General features: G+C 35.1%; 1 protein-coding gene across 1 annotated transcript in view; it reads right to left on the minus strand.

Annotated features, from left to right (window-relative positions):
- Positions 1–591: 591 nt before the first annotated feature.
- Positions 592–17,609, minus strand: part of EFCAB11 (EF-hand calcium binding domain 11) — a 59,519-nt gene continuing 42,501 nt past the window's right edge. The window contains exon 5 of the mRNA XM_074909176.1: positions 592–691. Coding sequence (XP_074765277.1) covers positions 592–691 — 100 coding nt within the window. The remainder of the gene's footprint in view (positions 692–17,609) is intronic.

A 17,609-nucleotide genomic window follows, 5' to 3' on the forward strand; every position in this document is an offset into this window, starting at 1 on the left:
AAAAAGCTAAATATTTATACTTACTTCCTTTCATATACAGTTCTTGATAACTGTTCAGAATTAAATCATGTAGCTAAATAACCAACAAATATTAAATTAAAAATAATGTGTAATATATAAAAAAGAACAATATATGAAAGTGAAACAATAAAGGAAAGACAAATGAACTATTGATTTTGAAAAAACAGCCATTATCTGCCATAAATTTAATCAGTTACTATACATGTGAGATATTTTGGTCTGTCAACAAAGGGCTGTTGAAAGAGTGAACAAATAAATTTCATGGTAACTGGAAATCCAAGTTGCTCCTTTTTCATCTGTTAAGTCAAAAAGAAGTACAGAGTTGCAGTTCCTAACTAGGGTGATTGGGAATCAATTGAGATTTCAAATATTTTAAGTATTCTACACACACATAGACATGTAAATTAATACACCCGACTTGTCAACAGTAAGGCTTCAAAGGCTGTTCTTCAGAGCTACACTTACAGTCAAAGTTCTTAAAATACTGGCTGAAATAAATGAAGTTTCATTGATTTTTAAATATCTAGAGATCTGAAGTTTTCACTTTGTCTTTTCACCAGAGAATATTCTTTAGGCAAAGTACACTGGTGATACTTCATCTTGTCCATACTTCATTGCAGATTCAAACTCTTTGAAGCTGATGCAGCCATCAGAATCCTGATCGACTTGTCTGTAAGAGAAAAGAGATTTGGTATTTAAAACCCAAAATACATTATGTAGAACAGACATACTTAGCTATAGATATCCAACACCAATACTGTTTTTGAAGAGCTTGAGTCCTACCACTTGATTTCTGTACAAAGAATTAATGAATTAAAAAGTGCTTTTTGTGTAGTTACATCTCATATGAGAATCTCAAAGCTTTTTAAAAAGAGAACCAAGAATCATTATGTGTATTCAACAGGAGATAAAATAAAACTTGTGCAAATTTAGCACTTTTAGCACAAATTTAGTTCTTACACCTCATCCCTAAACCCCCAAATTCAATTACCTGTGGCACACATCCTCAGAATTACATAACTCTACATGCAATCCAAGACCTCAAGGTCTTAAGATACCACAAACTTCCATTCAGAATTTCCCAAATTGCCCCATGACCTTCCACATGCTGCAAGCAGCTTATTTTGAAACAAAGATTATGTTAACAGAAGACCTTTTCCTTATGGTTGTAAATAAGATAATTTGTGTGTTAGTATATGCTAAAGTGGATGTTCCAAGAGTAAAAAAAAAGTCTCTGAAAAGTAAAAGCTGTTAATGTTTTTTTCCATGATATAAGCTGGTAGAAGATGGCAATTCAATTAATGCCATTAACACACAAGACTAAGTTTTATCTAAGTTTATTTTGCAAAACTATATGATGCAGTTATAAATTAGGTTGACAAAATAGTATTCTGTAAAGTATTTGTCTTAGTTCTGCCTAGCTTTCTTTCTAGAAATGCACCACTTATATAAAAGTTAAAATTAAATACTTTAAAAAGTGATTAATTGTTGGATCTCAGCATTCACTCATCATCTAGGAAAATATTTGATTGGTTTATTCCAATGGGGAGTTCATAATTTTATTCATAATCTGGAATAAAATTTATTATTATTACTGGTAAAATTTACAGATTACTCAGGTTGCTAAAATTATAGTGCTGCAAACTTTGCCATCACTATTAGTGTTCAAATGTAGTATTCCTACCATCTTGTAGCAGGCAAAATGGGGTGCATCTTCTACATAGACAAAATTGAAAATTCCAAAATAATCAGTGCTCTTTAACAGAGACACATTTTATTGTCCTTTGGATGCTCTGAAAATTTTAAATAGCTTCTATACCCTGAAGAAATAGTACAATAATTCAGTTTTAAAGAAGGCCTTACACAAAAGGATAGGTTGTCCTGTTAGACACTTACTCTAAATACACTCTTGAGAAAAGCCTAATAAAGGTAAAAGAAAGTAATATATTTACAACAGCTTCAAATACAGAAACAGAGTTACAAAGGTTGCAAAGACTGATAAGAGAAAACAGAAAACTGCTTACATCTGCCTATCCTTACCTTAGTTACAAGCAGCTTCTCTAGATTGTCCAGCTTTCAAGACATCAGTGACTACCAAATCAAGGGGCTAAAAAAATATTTCTTCTGAAAAAAACACTACATTTTTGAGTCTGTCTTCACAGAAGAGCATCTTGATTTGGAATATGTGATTCCCCTTTCCCTGAAGAAGTACTATTTAGATAAAAATATTATTATTCTCTCCTTTAATAAAAATTATTGATCTCCATCTCCCTCAGACTACCTACTCCCCACCTCTTTGGAACTTTTAACATCTTTTATTAAGATTCCTCTCAACTCTTGGCAATAAACAATCTGTACTAGTGCTTAACTATCAATGAGCTATTAACCTCTTGTGAAGTAGCCTTGGTCAGAAAAAGTTCGAGTCTCATGGTGTAATGATGAGCCTTACATGGCCATAAACATGTGAAATGATACCTTGTCATTATGGAAATATTTAAATTAAATTAATTCCTTCATCTTATTGTTGGTTCTAGATTAACACTAAAACATTATGATATTCTATTGCTTTTCAGGGAAAAGTTTGAGATTATGATCACCCTTAATCAAGTCTTCAGGGGCAACATGATAGCTGGAGATGGACCAGTCATTCAGTTTCTTGGTGAAAGGGATCTTTTCAAACACCACATATTATTATACAAAGAAATGCAAACTTATTCACCAGTGAAGGATTAACGCAGGTCATAATTACAAAATGGAGATGCTGTCCTGAAAAGCAGTGACTGAAAAGGACTGAGGAGTCATAGAAAGTAATCAAATGAAGATTATCTCCTACTACGATGCTTTACATAAGAAGGTGAATGAAGCGGGATATCCTTGAAGCAGGATAATATCTAAACCAAATACAAGACTTGTTATATTTCAGAATACAGGGCTAGGAAAATTATGAAGGAAATACTGTATCTACTTCTGGTGCCCACACTTCAAAAAGGATACTGAGGAATTTAGAAGAATTGAGAAACTACATTAATTATACAAGTTCCAGAAAACATGCCTTATAACGAGACATTAAAATACTCTGTTCAAAAAAAAATTAGAGGACTGATCCAATCAAATCAAGACTACAAGAATCTCTCTAGGGAAAATATTTTGGGTAGTAAATATATTTTTAGGCTTACAAGGAAAGACATGGCACAAGGCACAAGCTGAAGCTAAAGCGAGAATTAATTTATCACTTAAATAAGGTGTTTTTTTTTTTTAAATCAGGCTGATGAACTATTGAGGTAACTTATCTAGGGATATAGGAAGTGGTACTTCCTTGGTTTACCATCCCTTTGTGTATTCTCTGTACGTTCAGGAGTTTCCTAAACCACACATGTATGTATGCATGTAATTATTCATGATGCATATGTATTGCATGCATTTGTCTAACAGCTTTTTGAACTGATGTGAAGCCCATGGATTGAACACCTGCTCTGTGATTAAGTACTGCCTCTTATTTGTTTCAAACCTGCAAGTTATTTGATACTCCTTATAATTTAAGTACCCTTCTCAGTGACTATCACTAATACTATCAAAGGGTGCACAAAAGGGATCTGTTTTAAAGATCAACCATTAAAATATTTCTTAACAAAAAGCTATTTTAATGACAGTAATTATTATTATAACCTGTGGTATTTGCAAATAAATTCATTCAAAGGAAGTGTACAGATTTAAATACCTGAGAGAATGTGTAATAATTAAATAGAAAAATCTTTTTTTTTTAGTATTATGATGTATTCTCAAAATTTAATTCCAGAAGGTCATTGTATGAGTGTTTTAGAAATCAGTGCTGACAGTTTCGCTAAACTGAAGTTAATGGGAGTTTTGCTGTTAATTTTCAGGAGGCAAGAATTGCACCCAAAATATCTGAGTTATGGGCATAAATTACATCTTTAATGTGATTTATGTTTAATGCCTTCACTAAGGGCAAATTATGCCTGATTAATTTAGTGTCCTTCTATGAAGGGGTTACGGTATTGGTGGTTAACAGAAGAGCAACTTATGTCATCTACCTGGTTTGTGCAAAGCATTTGACACTGTCCTGCACAACATCCTTGTCTCTAAATTGGAGACACATGGATCTGATGGATGGATGGACCACTCAGTAAGGAAGGAACTGGCTGGCTGGTCACACTCAAAGAGTTGTGGTCAATGGCTCGATGCTCAAGTGAAGATCAGTGAGGAGTGGCGTTCCTCAGGGGTCGGTGTTGGGACTGGTGCTGTTTCACATCTCTGTCAGCAACATGGACAGTGGGACTGAGCGCACCCTCAGCAAGTTTGCCAATGACACCCAGCTGTGTGGTGCGGTCGACACGCTGGAGGGAAGGGATGTGCCATCCAGAGGGACCTGGACAGGCTGGAGAGGTGGGCCTGTGCAAACCTCATGAAGTTCAACAAGGCCAAGTGCAAGGTCCCGTGCGTGGGTCAGGGCAATCCCAAGCACTAATACAGGCTGGGCAGAAAATGGATTGAGAGCAGCCGTGAGGAGAAGGATTTGGGGGGTATCAGTGGATGGAAAACTGACTGTGAGCCAGCAATGTGTGCTCACAGGCCAGAAAGCCAACCACATCCTGGGCTGCATCAAGAGAAGTGTGGCCAGCAGGTCGAGGGAGGGGATTCTTCCCACCTACTCCACTCTTGTGAGACCCCACCTGGAGTGCTGTGTCCAGCACTGGGGCCCCAGCATAAGAAGGACATGGACCTGCATGAGCAAGAGGAGGCCACAAAGATGATCAGGGAACTGGAGCACCTGCCCTGTGAGGACAGGCTGAGCGAGTTGGGGTTGTTCAGCCTGGAGAAAAGAAGGCTCCAGGCAGACCTTATAGTGGCTTGCCAGTCCTTGAAGGAGACTACAGGAAAGCTGGGGAGGGACTCTTATCAGGGAGTGTAGCGACAGGACGAGGGGTAACAGTTTTAAACTGAAAGAGGGTAGGTTTAGATTAAGTATAAGGAAGAAATTCCTTACTGTGAGGGTGGTGAAACACTGGAACAGGTTGTCCAGAGTTGTGTATGTCTCATCCCTGGCAGTGTTCCAGGCCAGGTTGGACGGGGCTTTGAGCAACCTTGTCTAGTGGAAGGTGTCCCTGCCCATGTCAGGGGGGTGGAACAGAGTGGTCTTTAAGGTCCCTTCCAACCCAAACCGTTCTGTGATTCTGTTCTATGATTATATTCAGTATGTGTGCCTGTTTGGAAGCTGCTCATGAAAAATGGCCCTCAACTTTATGTGCTGTTTGTTCAACACCCTGAAAGCCACTAAATGACTCTTTGAATTAAGAATCACTTTTTGAACAACCTTTAAGCAGAGATTAGCAAGATATTTTTTGGTGATAAATAAATGACAAATAAACTGGTAAGTAGTTAGCTGTTGTAATCTGAAGAAACACTATATTTATTTAAATGTTATGCATCTTTGGAACCTTGACAAAAGTAATCTGAAAGCGAAATAGCCTTGAAGTGTTAAATTTTCATCTAGCTGAAGCAAATGATATATTCATTCTTCTGATTATGAAAATAGTATGTCACAGCATATTGATCTTTATTTCACAGGTCACTATTCATTTAACATTCTTAGTAAAATATATATAGATATTTCAAGGTATGTAGTGCCTCGGGTAGATTGTCTGATCTTTCGCTGAAAATTGAGTAATAATCAGCATCACAAGTTACTGACTGTGAGATATAAATTATTCTCTTATACAATTAGGTAATTGAAGACTCCCAAAATCACCTAAGTGTATTTTCATAGGAAACTGTATTAGATAAATGGTACTTTCATTCTGACAGGAATATTTTAACCATAAATCTGACTAGAGTAAAGGAATAACCTAAAAGAGTAATGCTTAATATAAGTTGTCTCCTGAAGTTTCATGTTTATTAATTCACTGAAATGAGTACTTATCAGAAAAGCATCCACGTGCAAATACAGCCTAGGCTTTTATTTTATAAATAGCTGTATATAATAATCAACTCATCTAACCTTTTCCCCAACTAACACAATTTTTCACAACAATTTACATATGGTCAGACCTTGTAGTTCCCGAGATAAAATGACAAATACAGAATTTGGCCATAATATTTCTTCTTTCTATATGGAAAGACTCTCAGATAAGCACTACCTCTTAAAGCAGGCACACAATTTGAAGTATCTATCTGATTTATACATATTTGTTTTAATTAATCCATCATTTATATCCAAACCAAGCAAAATTATAGATCAAATACTTTAATTATACACTGTATTTCTCTAGATAATTCAGTATCTGTCCTAAGTGATAATTCAGAGAATTAAGCAATCATTTCTACTACTTTAAAAAAAAGAGTAGTGAATGCACTGCAGAGCCAGCAGAGACTGCCATTGAGTTGGCTTTCAACTGGTTAGCTCAGTAGGACAAGCCCCAAAAGTCGAGTAAGAGCCAGGATAAGTTAAACTCTGCTCAGATCTCTGATGCTGTGGTCATACATCAGATATGTGCAAGTGAAGAAGGTGTTTTAAAATTAGCTTAGATTTCTCCACCATGTAAACATCCTTAGAGTTTATTAATTATGCTGCTAAAGATGGATGGTTCTCACTTTGAAAGAACTGAAGTTAACCCTTGGGAAGGAAGTTTTTATTTAATCTATTTTATGCAGGCAGAAGTTTTCATAGAGATCAGTGAGGAGAAAACACCAGATATATTACATAAATGTAATACAGGAAGAGAAATATAATATATGGGATATACCACTGAGAATGAAAACTTCAGGGTTCCTTCTCACAGTATTCCACATAAATAGGGGTTCACTTTGGTTACTGCTTCATTAAAAAAAAAAAATTCTTTAAAAGTGGTAGAAATGGTTACTTGACTTTTGAAATAATTTATTCTCTAATGTAAGACTTGAAAGCATTAATGATACATTTACATTTGGGCAAAGCATCATTAACAGTTATCGTAAGTAAATATAAAAAGACTACTTTCATTTTACAAATAAATTTAGAAATGGAGGCATTTTAAATATTTTTTTCCAAACACTTTTCATTTCTACTTAACTGAGGTATTATGAGAAACAAGTTACAGAGGCCCCTACTTACCATACATAGTTGTAATTTATCAAATGCCTACTTACAGAGGCGTAATACATGACTGTTTATGCATTGCTATATAACAATCATTTTCTCAAAGCAGATGAAGATATAATGAGATATACTATAACTAATTTATTTCTGTAATAGTCCATGAACTAGAGCGATTTTCTTAATTGTAAGTATTTTTTCTTCTACACTGAAAGACTTAGCAATATTACAGATTAGTCCTCCTGAATTAGAGACAAAAACATGGCAGGCACACAAGACTAGATTTTCAAATCATGATTTCTCTGCAATTTACGTTTCTCTGGTTTTAGGACATATCAAGAATAGCAGTGGTTTTTCCCTATTTATTGTAGCCATCCAATGAGATTAAGCATTCATGTTTCCAAAATATATATATATATATATATATATATATATATATATATATACAGTTGCTATCTCATTATTTAGGTGGATACTGTGAGTAAAGAGAAGTTGTGCATTTTCTTTAAATTATTTCAGAGAAGTGCTAAGGAGTGCAGTTTCCTGAATTACCATGCTGGATTGTGTCTGAACTGTTTTTAAGTACCGTGAGGCATTCAGCAGTACTGCCTTGCAACTCTCACATTACATTTATTGTCTCATTAAATATTTTCTACATTTCAAATGATGTATCTTATTTAGACCAGAAGGATTGTTGGCTATGAATGATTTAGGCCTGTTGTCCTTTTTGCAAGTATTTCTGGGCATAGCTCTTTTATGCTTAAGTTTCTGGCACCATTCAAGTCTAACAATGTTTGTCTTACTTTCACTCTTCTGACCTGGCTGTGAAAATCCAAAGACCATTTTCTATTAAAATAACTTTTCCCATTGTATTATTTATGGAAATCTAATATAAACATCACAGGGATGACTACACAGGACACCCATGGTGATTTCATAAGGAGAAGGCACCTAAGAGCCCCACTGCCTTTTTCACTAATATCAAATGATGTTAAATTTTGCTTTAAATTGTATTTTCAAGGAAGCAGAAGTACTGAAGAAATGTAACTTACCTTATGATCCAGGGATCTTCCATTACTGCTCCTCTACTATTTCTGACACTACTTTTCCTCTGCCTCAGTCAGAAAATTCAGATTAAAGGTCCAGAGGAATCATTGCTCCCATCAAAACTTTATTATCCATTGTATGCACCCCAGTGATATAATTTTCCAAATTATATTTGTCTGCGGTATGCACATTCTGTTTAATCCTATATGATATTATTTTCTTCCATGTTCATTTGGTCTACAGATCCACTTTTACAATGTTCTCCCAACTCTCCTTGATGCTCTGAGCTTCAAAGCAATATGGGTAAATGATACTTTGATCTCATCCTGTTGGTCCTCCTTTTAAATTGGTCCTTGTGACTTCAACAATGTCAAAAGATCAATAGGGTAACATGTTGCTCTGAGTTGGAGATGACTGCTTTACTACCTTTTTCCTCAGATTAAATATTAAAACCATGGGGCTCAGAATTTTCTTTTAGGTCTTCACTATCTGACGGAGAACTTAATGCTGAATTTTTACTTTGGGAATTACAATTAAAAAACCTAAAAATAAGTCAATTTACAAATACAGGTCTGTTCAACATGCTTTCCTTCTATTTGGTCACAGGTTTATAAATTTATATTGGCTCCAATAGGCAACTATCATAAGCTAAAAAAATAAGTAATATTAACTGGAAACCTCCCCCCCCCCCTTTTTTTTTTTTCTCCTATGCAAACTGTGTATGACAAAAGCAATGAAAAGAACAGAACCTTTTCTTAGACTTTCTGAAGTATCAGCCTGTGAAAGAGATTCATAAAAAGATTCTATATGATTACAATATTTTCCAGAGAGTAAGCAGAAATATCACTTGAATATGCATTAAACTATGCAACCATACAGACCTGTGGGTGTACAACAGCTGAAATCTTGTGTTTCACAGTTTGAATTGCTCTGAATAAGAAACTCAATACTTGACAATTATGCAGAAAAAAACTACCACCCCCAAATAATTCAAAAACAATTGCTAGAAACTGAAGAAATTGATCACATGTATATAATCTCAACAGTTTAAGAATAAAGTTTCACATCCAGAGTTTAAAACTGATTATATCTTTTACATCCATATTTTATTGCTATTACATTTATTTGATGTTTTTAAATAAACCATCAGGGAATAATTTAAATCAGAGCCAAGACTTTTACTGCATTTAGAACCAGAGCTGTCATACTGATTGAGAAGTGAGAGTAAAATTTATATGTCATGCAAGGAGTCCCTGCCGAGGACAAAATGACCCACCAATTGAAGATTCAAGGATGACAGCTTCTTCAACAAGCTGTCTTCTCTTCTGATTAACCAGCTGGTTCTTTCTCCTCATCCTGCTTGCTTCCTTGTTGATGGGATTCCTGCAGAGCTCCACAGCTGTTTTGTTACTAATGTGTATATTAATTTCACTTCTTTAAAAGCCTAAGTGTTGAGAAAAGCCATTCTGATCTTTAGTAAACACGGAAGAATTATGATGATACCCCTGTTTTTTTTTTCTGAATCAGGACATGCTACAGGAATACAAGCAGTCAGAAGTTTCAGTTAGGTAGGAGAGCTTAAGGAAGCATTTAAATTGTCATGGAATAATATTGCTATTAAGATAGAAATGCACTTCACTTTGCCTTCAATCCTGTTCATTTTTAAAAAAAAATTGTTTGTAAAAGTAGAGAACAAATGAATTACTAACCGAGGGGAGAACTGCACCAACAATGTACTATCTTCAGATCTTTCTTCTCTGGGATAAATACTATTCTCTTTTTGAGTACACTGACTGGCTAATGCTCTCAATAACGGTAATATGCTTCTTGATGCCTAATTTTCTACCTGCAACATTCCTTATCCATTGATGTGCTATTTCCCTGTTTTTCTTCTCTCTGAACAATGGAAATAGTCATCATTCCATGGTTGATCCCACTGGGATAGAAGTGGTACTTGGGTAAAGTAACGCTGCAGTTTATTTGTCTGAATGCTTCTCAGTGAGCAAACTACACCAGACTCTCTTCTCTCTATCACTTATTTTCCTGATGACCAGGATAATGGCACAAAAGAACTTCTGAATCTCTCCTTCTCTGAGTATGTTTCCTAGCTCATCTCGAATTTTTTTGTGTGAAACAGCCCACTGTAGCTTGTTGTCTCACATCTTCTCACTCTCTTTCACTTAGGAAAAATAATTTACCTTTTGAATATAAATGATCCTTCCTTATGTCAATCTTTTTTACTCCTTGTTCTTAAGCTTCTGTCCCTTAGAAAATATCTACTGAAATCTATGAGGATCTCCAGATTTTATAAGTAAATTAAGAAATGCCTTGCAGAGCTCAAGAAAGAACTGCCATTTGGAATCACTGTGTTTCTGGTGGATTTATTTAATGAGCAGTTAGAGGAACAACATCATTAATAAATATTTTCATCCCTGACTTGGAATTAAGTAGAATTTATAATATGTTATATGCACTATAATAGTATCTAATAATATATTTTTATATCACACTATATAATATATAATACTTAATGGTCAATATTTAATGTAGAATATAGAATATAATAATATAATGATACAACATTATGTAATATTATAATTATAAATAATATATAATTTACAGATGATTCAGAGAATGATGCAACAGTATGTAATGTGGAAGACATGGTATTTGGATACAATAGACTGAATTGTGCATTAAGCTTGCCTGTTCAAACAAAATCACCTTTTGCAGAGGCAAAACTAGAAGCCTAGGAAAAAGAAATGCAGATTATATCCCCAATGGGAGGTTTACCATAGAAAGATGATCATAAAGAGCCCTGAGATTCTAGTGAAAGAGCAACCCAGCATGAGCTTTTAAGGAGCAGTCAAGACAAAGAGCGAACCCATTTTTAGTTACACAAATAAGGGAGAAGATTTATTTATGCTGAAGATGCAAAATGCCATGGATAACACCAATACTGGAATACTGCATTCAACCCTGGTGTCAGTTTTTGAAAAGAATACATAAAACATCAGATGATGCAGAAACCTAACCTGCCAAAAAATCATTTGGAAACAGGAATTGCCCAAAGGAATCCAGTTCCCCTGTTTGCATCAGATGCTGTTGACATGACCATATCATACCTCTGTAGAGATGATACTTAATATCAGAGGGCTAGTGAACAAGAACCAGTGACAAAGGCTAAGAAGAGACAAAATGAAGAATAAACCAAAAACGTTTAGAAGAAAATTAGTCAAGTTATATAGGCTGCAATGCACAAATATTCATACTGGTATCTTTAAAAAAATCTTAATCATTATACTTACGTTGAAAGTTCAGATAACCCCTCATCTCTTCCCATTTTACTAAGTGTAACTGCTTTAAAACCATCATCCTTGCCAAGGACTAAACACCTAACTTTACGGTTACTAATCCTGCTTTTAATTACTCAGTAAAAGCACTAAGGCTGACTCAGAGATTTAATATTTTCTCCATAGTACTAACTCATCAGATGAGGAAAAAAGGGAGTTTAAAAATGAAGTTTTTAGATATACATATAATGTATTTAATATTTTCACCTTTTATCTCTTATGAATAGATTTATTTGAAAACATGAAATACCTTACTTCATGGCTAACATATTTAACAATTTTTATCATTAATATTAATCTGCTGTTGCCTAAAAGCCCCAGTCAGGCTCGAGGTCTCATTTAACAAGGAACTACAAAATGCAAAAGAAAAGACCTGGAAAAAATTAGCTTATACCTAAAAAAGACATGAAAAACCTAATCAATGAGTACCAGTCCATCCAAGTGCCATTTAAATTGAAACTTAGGTTAAAACTTCCTTAAACCCCAGGTGCAAATGGTCACCCTGCTTTCCAGAGCTGCTGAATCTTTGAGATGGCTCATTAGACATCACTTTGCTTAGCCAAGGATCCCTTGTGTGAACAATTATTTACCCTCGCTCACCCAGGTTTGGTAGAAGCAGAGGAGGGCATGTACCTACCTAAAGCTCCAATTTGAGCAGATGGTCACCTGCACTCTCCCCATGTTCCCTGGAGGAGAAGTGCAAATAGTTAAACATCATCAAGCAACAAATTCAACGTAACTAGATGGCTTCCTATTTTTTCCTCCTTCATCTCTTAATATCTTTTATTCTAATACTGAAAAAGAAGAATACTATTCTCTAGCTAACTTGTAGACTGAAGGAATAAACACACACACATATATAATTCATGGTTTTTCTTACTACTTAAAGCTGCATTCAGATCTTGCAAGCTTGGTAGGATCAGATCCGAAAAGTTGGAAAAGTATAGAGTAATGTTAGTGTTCCAATACTCATTTCTCTAGGTCATTCTTGAAACAATGCTCTAGCATGAATGAAGTAGATACTCTGTGACATAGGACACTATCTTTCTAAAAAGATGTAAAGTTTTAGTATTGAAGGTCATGGGCACATGAATAGGCTGAGAGGTGGTGAGTTGAGCTTTCCTATTTATCCAAAGCTGCAAACCCATGATGCAAATTTTGAAAGAAGTGGCAAATGACCTCCTTGATGAACGATGCCATTTTCTCACACTCTTAAATGTTTATCTTTCATCAACAGCCTGCTTGTTTCTCATGCTTTCAAATGCACATCTGGTCATTTGTGTGCAGCTGCCATGTTGCAGTAAAGTTTATGTTTCGAGCTTCACAAGTTAAGACAGCCCCTTGATGTGGTAACACCACATGCACACATTTGAATCCAGTGTCACGTTCAAAAGATGTTCTTGCTAGATCTTGATTATTATATTCCTGTTGCTTACACTTTCAACTGGATACTACCATTCACCTGTCATGATCTGAATTTATTGCAGGACATGGCATAGAAAGAGCATTACTGTCACTCCCAGACAATCCATACTATGAGCACCATAGTCATACCTGCTTCTTTTTTTCGAACTCTCTACAGCATTTGACATAGCTAATGAACTATGAACCATATGTAAAAGAGGCTGACTGTTTTGAAACAGTTTATTTCAAGAGAGCGATAACCAGAGAGGAGCAGTAGAAAAATGTGCCTCAGAGTTCCCTTTTTCTTCAACCTTATTTAAAATACAGACACAGAGACCAAATGAATGGGAAAGGTGTCATGAACTCCCGTGAAAACACTATGTAGGCTTTACAAAATTCCACTCTTATAATATTGTATTGCTCACTGTAACACAATGTCACCAAACGGCCTCAGTACTTGAGCTCATGGATAAAAAGCAGAAGGTGGAAGCCGAAACTGAGAAAAAGATAAGTTACACTTGGTGGCAGGAAGAAACACTTTAAGGAGCTTGTGACACAGTGAAGTACCTACTGGCTGATGTTACACAACCCCATTTAGACAAGTCAGTCTATAATTTAGAACTGATCCTGGACTATTCTCTCTGATAATAACTCTAAAACAGGTACAAGAATTCATCCTGTCTTTACTGTTGATGATTTGGCCTCTCTAATACATGCTTTTGTCACCTTTCAGCTGGACTACAGCAATGCAATATCCTGGGCATGAAGCCATTAGCCCTTAGGAAACTCAAAATAGTACAGAACACAGCAGCACATTTCCGCAGCAACCCAGGGTACTATAAGCACATCAAATCTACTTTCATCTTCTACACTAGTTCCTGTAAAATACTGAGCCAAGTTTTATGTCTTTGTCATTATCTTTAAGGTGTTCAATAGTCTAGGAAGAGAATACCTAAAGGATCAACTGAGAACCTGCAGCTCTGTCCCATTAAGGACAAAGCCTATTTTGTGGTGTAGATAGAGCTTTGATAGAGAACAGTCTAAAGCAGTTGAATAAATTCTCATGATATTGAAAGCATCATCACCGGCTATTTAGCACAAGATGTACTTTTTGGATCTTAATGTCAATAACTAGTTCTTTTGCAATAATAATTCAGCAGTTTGAAACTAATTCACAAGAATCTGTCTAGTTTTTGTTTGATGTAATAGGAGACAATGAAAGAAAAAAGAATCTCACTTAAGTGTTACTCTTATTTGTTCTGGAAATGACTTGGCTATAAAGATAATGAAGTATGTATAAATATCTGAGTAGAAGAGCATTTGCTGCTTTTCCCAAATGTAGTGGCACTGCATGTCTTACATGAACCATTCAGTGGCAATTAATCTAATTGTTACAATATATTGGAGCAACATATTTTAGAAAACTTTAGGACAAAGGCAAAATATTAAGAGGCAACGTAAAAATTTCTAAAACACTTAAAAAGTTTGAGGACCAAAGTGTAATGTATTTACAGTGAGACAGAATTGTAAATGCCTAACAGACCCAGAAATTAATGTGTGTATTAGGAACTTTTAATAATTCCATTTAAATTTTATTAGACAGTAATATATTTAAGGTGATAAAAAACCTGAATTTCTCATGCCACATCTCATGTGCAAAGATTGAATTTAAAAAAGGACTGAAAATCCAGAAACACTCTCTTCAGCAAAGGACAAATATGAATGAAAATTTCTTCAGGCACATATTAATCTTAGTGTCTCTGTATAAATTATCAAAATGGATGCCATATAATATTAAGTAAAATATTGTTTTTATCAACAAAAACTATTCTGTAATCAATTCACCTTAAGAATACCAACAATAATATAATCATCATGTAATAAAAGCCTCTGAAATCAGATGATTATTCAAGTGAAATTCCTGCCTCCTGTTAAGCCTTCTCTGAGGCATCAAGTTAACCATTCTCTATACTTAATTCAGGTAGAGAAACAATTCTTAATTACTTGATTGTATCAGCGTAAATAAGAGTTTGAAATCTTATCTCTAGCATCTAGCATATCAGTTTCTGTCAGATTTATACTCTAAATGTCACTCAAGTCTTCAAGTAAGAGGACAGTTACAAGGAACCACAATATATTAACATTAACGGAGAGAAATCCATCTGTCTTAATGTGATACCAAAAAAGAGATCAAATAATTTCTATTTCATATATATAATCACTTCAACTGAGCTATCCAGTACCATCCTGAAGATGATTATAAGATGAAAGAAATGGGACAGAGATGATAATCATTTAATCCCTTAAGAACAGCTATTTTGAAGAGCTTTTCACTTTGTGCTCAACAGTATTCTAGTATGTTATGATCCAGCTAGAAAAGAAGTATAATGATGAGGAAAATTATGTTTCCTGTAACAGAGAATTTTCACAGTAACAGGAAGTCCTACAGAAGAAACAATACAGGAAAACTGACCACTTTAACAGATGGTGTCATAGATGAGTGCGCTGATGCAGTCTTTGTCAGTGACGAGTTCACATCATCAGATGTGGTGAGGATTTGTAACTTCACAACTAATGTAGCAGAGATTAGTACATACTTGCCAATCCTGAGTGATGAGGATGTCTGCACATGGGACTGGATGGGATGGGAGACAGCATGGTTCTGACTGTACATTCATTAATACATTCAAATGAAATCCAGTCGTGCTTCCCAAACTGAAGGTGAGGACTGATGAGTCATGACTACCCTCGCAGCTTTGACCTGGCCGCTGGGAAAAGAAAGTATGGCATTTCCCAGACCCCTTGAGGTGTTTGACTAAGCACAACCTATCTGTCAACTCACTGGAGTTCTTTGCTGCTAACAGACTGGGATGGAGCCCAAGCATGTCTGGGGTGTCCCCACGGAGGTCTGCAGGGACTGTTAGTGTTGTCCCCACGGAGCACCGACACCACCTTCCTCAGGGGGAGCAGCAGACCATCACTTCAGACATAACTCACTACAGAGCTCCCTTTCTACCATGTATTTAAAAGAGCATGAAAACGACTGTATAACCTTCTTATCAGGTCATTTTTGCTGAGATTGCTTTAACATATTCAATTTCAATTTTGAAATGCTTTGAAGAAGCTTGTCTATTACGGTGAAATTTTAAAAAATGTTTTAACCAGATGTTCTTTAGTGGCTGAGTAAACACAGAACTAACATTGCGTTGTGATGTATACCAAATTTGCATGCAGTCTACAAGACTAGTTTGAAGAAGAAAACTAGTAAAAATAACACTAAAGCCATTAGCACAGCAACATTTCATTAAATTTGCTTTGTAAGACCTTTTTTGCATACAGATTACCAAACATTTATGACTAATTTAATTTCTTTTTATAATACTGTATGCGGTCTAGGGACAACAGCATTCAACATGCTATCCTTTTCAAACCACAATACGATTTCCTTAAAGAACAAAATAAAACAAAACAAATGGAAAATAGGAACTACTACCAGTTATTGTGCTACATAAAAGGAACAGTACACGTCATAGAGCTCTGGTTCTTAATATTGCCATGTGTTAACCTCAGCTGGAATTACTGAAGCACAGAAATACAGTTATAATAGATTTCTATTAATACTTCACTTGGTTGAACCTATCACACTGCATCTCTTACCTTCAGATTTACATAACTGATTTCTTAAACTATGCATGAACTGTAATATTGGTTTTGAGATCAACTTCAGATACACAACTTTTCCATAGTCTTTTATAGAAAAAGAATGAATGTGACCATTTTGTTACATGCACTACTGGAAAAAAGTAAAATGTCAACAACACGTCTTTTTAAAACACTGGCTTTTATATGACATTTTGTAATTTGGGTGTATTCAGCTTGTAATACAAATGTTTTCTAAAACATTTATACACTTAGTGAAAAATTAATATCCCTCAATTCCTTTTATTTGCATCAGAAAGTCTCCTTGTGATCACCTATTGATACTATTAATTAGCCAGAACAGGCTCCTTGGTCTTCTGTGTATTTTAAGAAATATAGGCACTATGGTTTCTGTGACTAGCATTACATGAAAGATAAATCCCTCATGAGATAAATAAGAATTACCGAAGCACACAGTCAACCTTATAGTTTTGATTATTACATTCTGCCTACCTAAAACCAAGTCTCTGTAATTGCAAACGGTAGGCCTTGTGTATTGATTCCAACTCGATTCTTGCATTACCATACATTTCTGCCACGTTTCTCCTCAGAGGTGTCTTTATTCCAGTGATGGATTAATGAGTTTGCATATATGATTGTGAAATGTGAAGTGATGCAGAAACGCAAGTTTCTAAGAATATTTGTATTCTACTCTGTAAATCATAAATTTTCTTCCAGTACCAAGGAAGAAATTATTTGTTTTGAGGCATAAATCTCAAGAAACATCAATTGGGAGGTCACACTAAATTCTAAAAATGCTATCATGAATTTACACATTTCACTGATGCTATGTGCACTCCAGTAAGAGTACACTACATGATGGACACCTTAAAATAAATACTTTCATTCAAAGATCTGATATTTCAGTGTTCTGTTTTCTCCGCCATTTTTCCTGTGCAGCTTCATCACTATTTGAGAACACAGAAAATACATTTTTCTAGATATTAAAAGAGGGCTTAGGAAATGATTTTTGGAAACCATTTTAAAAACAAATG

Source organism: Athene noctua, chromosome 6, assembly GCF_965140245.1.
Source record: "Athene noctua chromosome 6, bAthNoc1.hap1.1, whole genome shotgun sequence".
In the NCBI taxonomy this organism is placed as follows: Eukaryota; Metazoa; Chordata; class Aves; order Strigiformes; family Strigidae; genus Athene; species Athene noctua.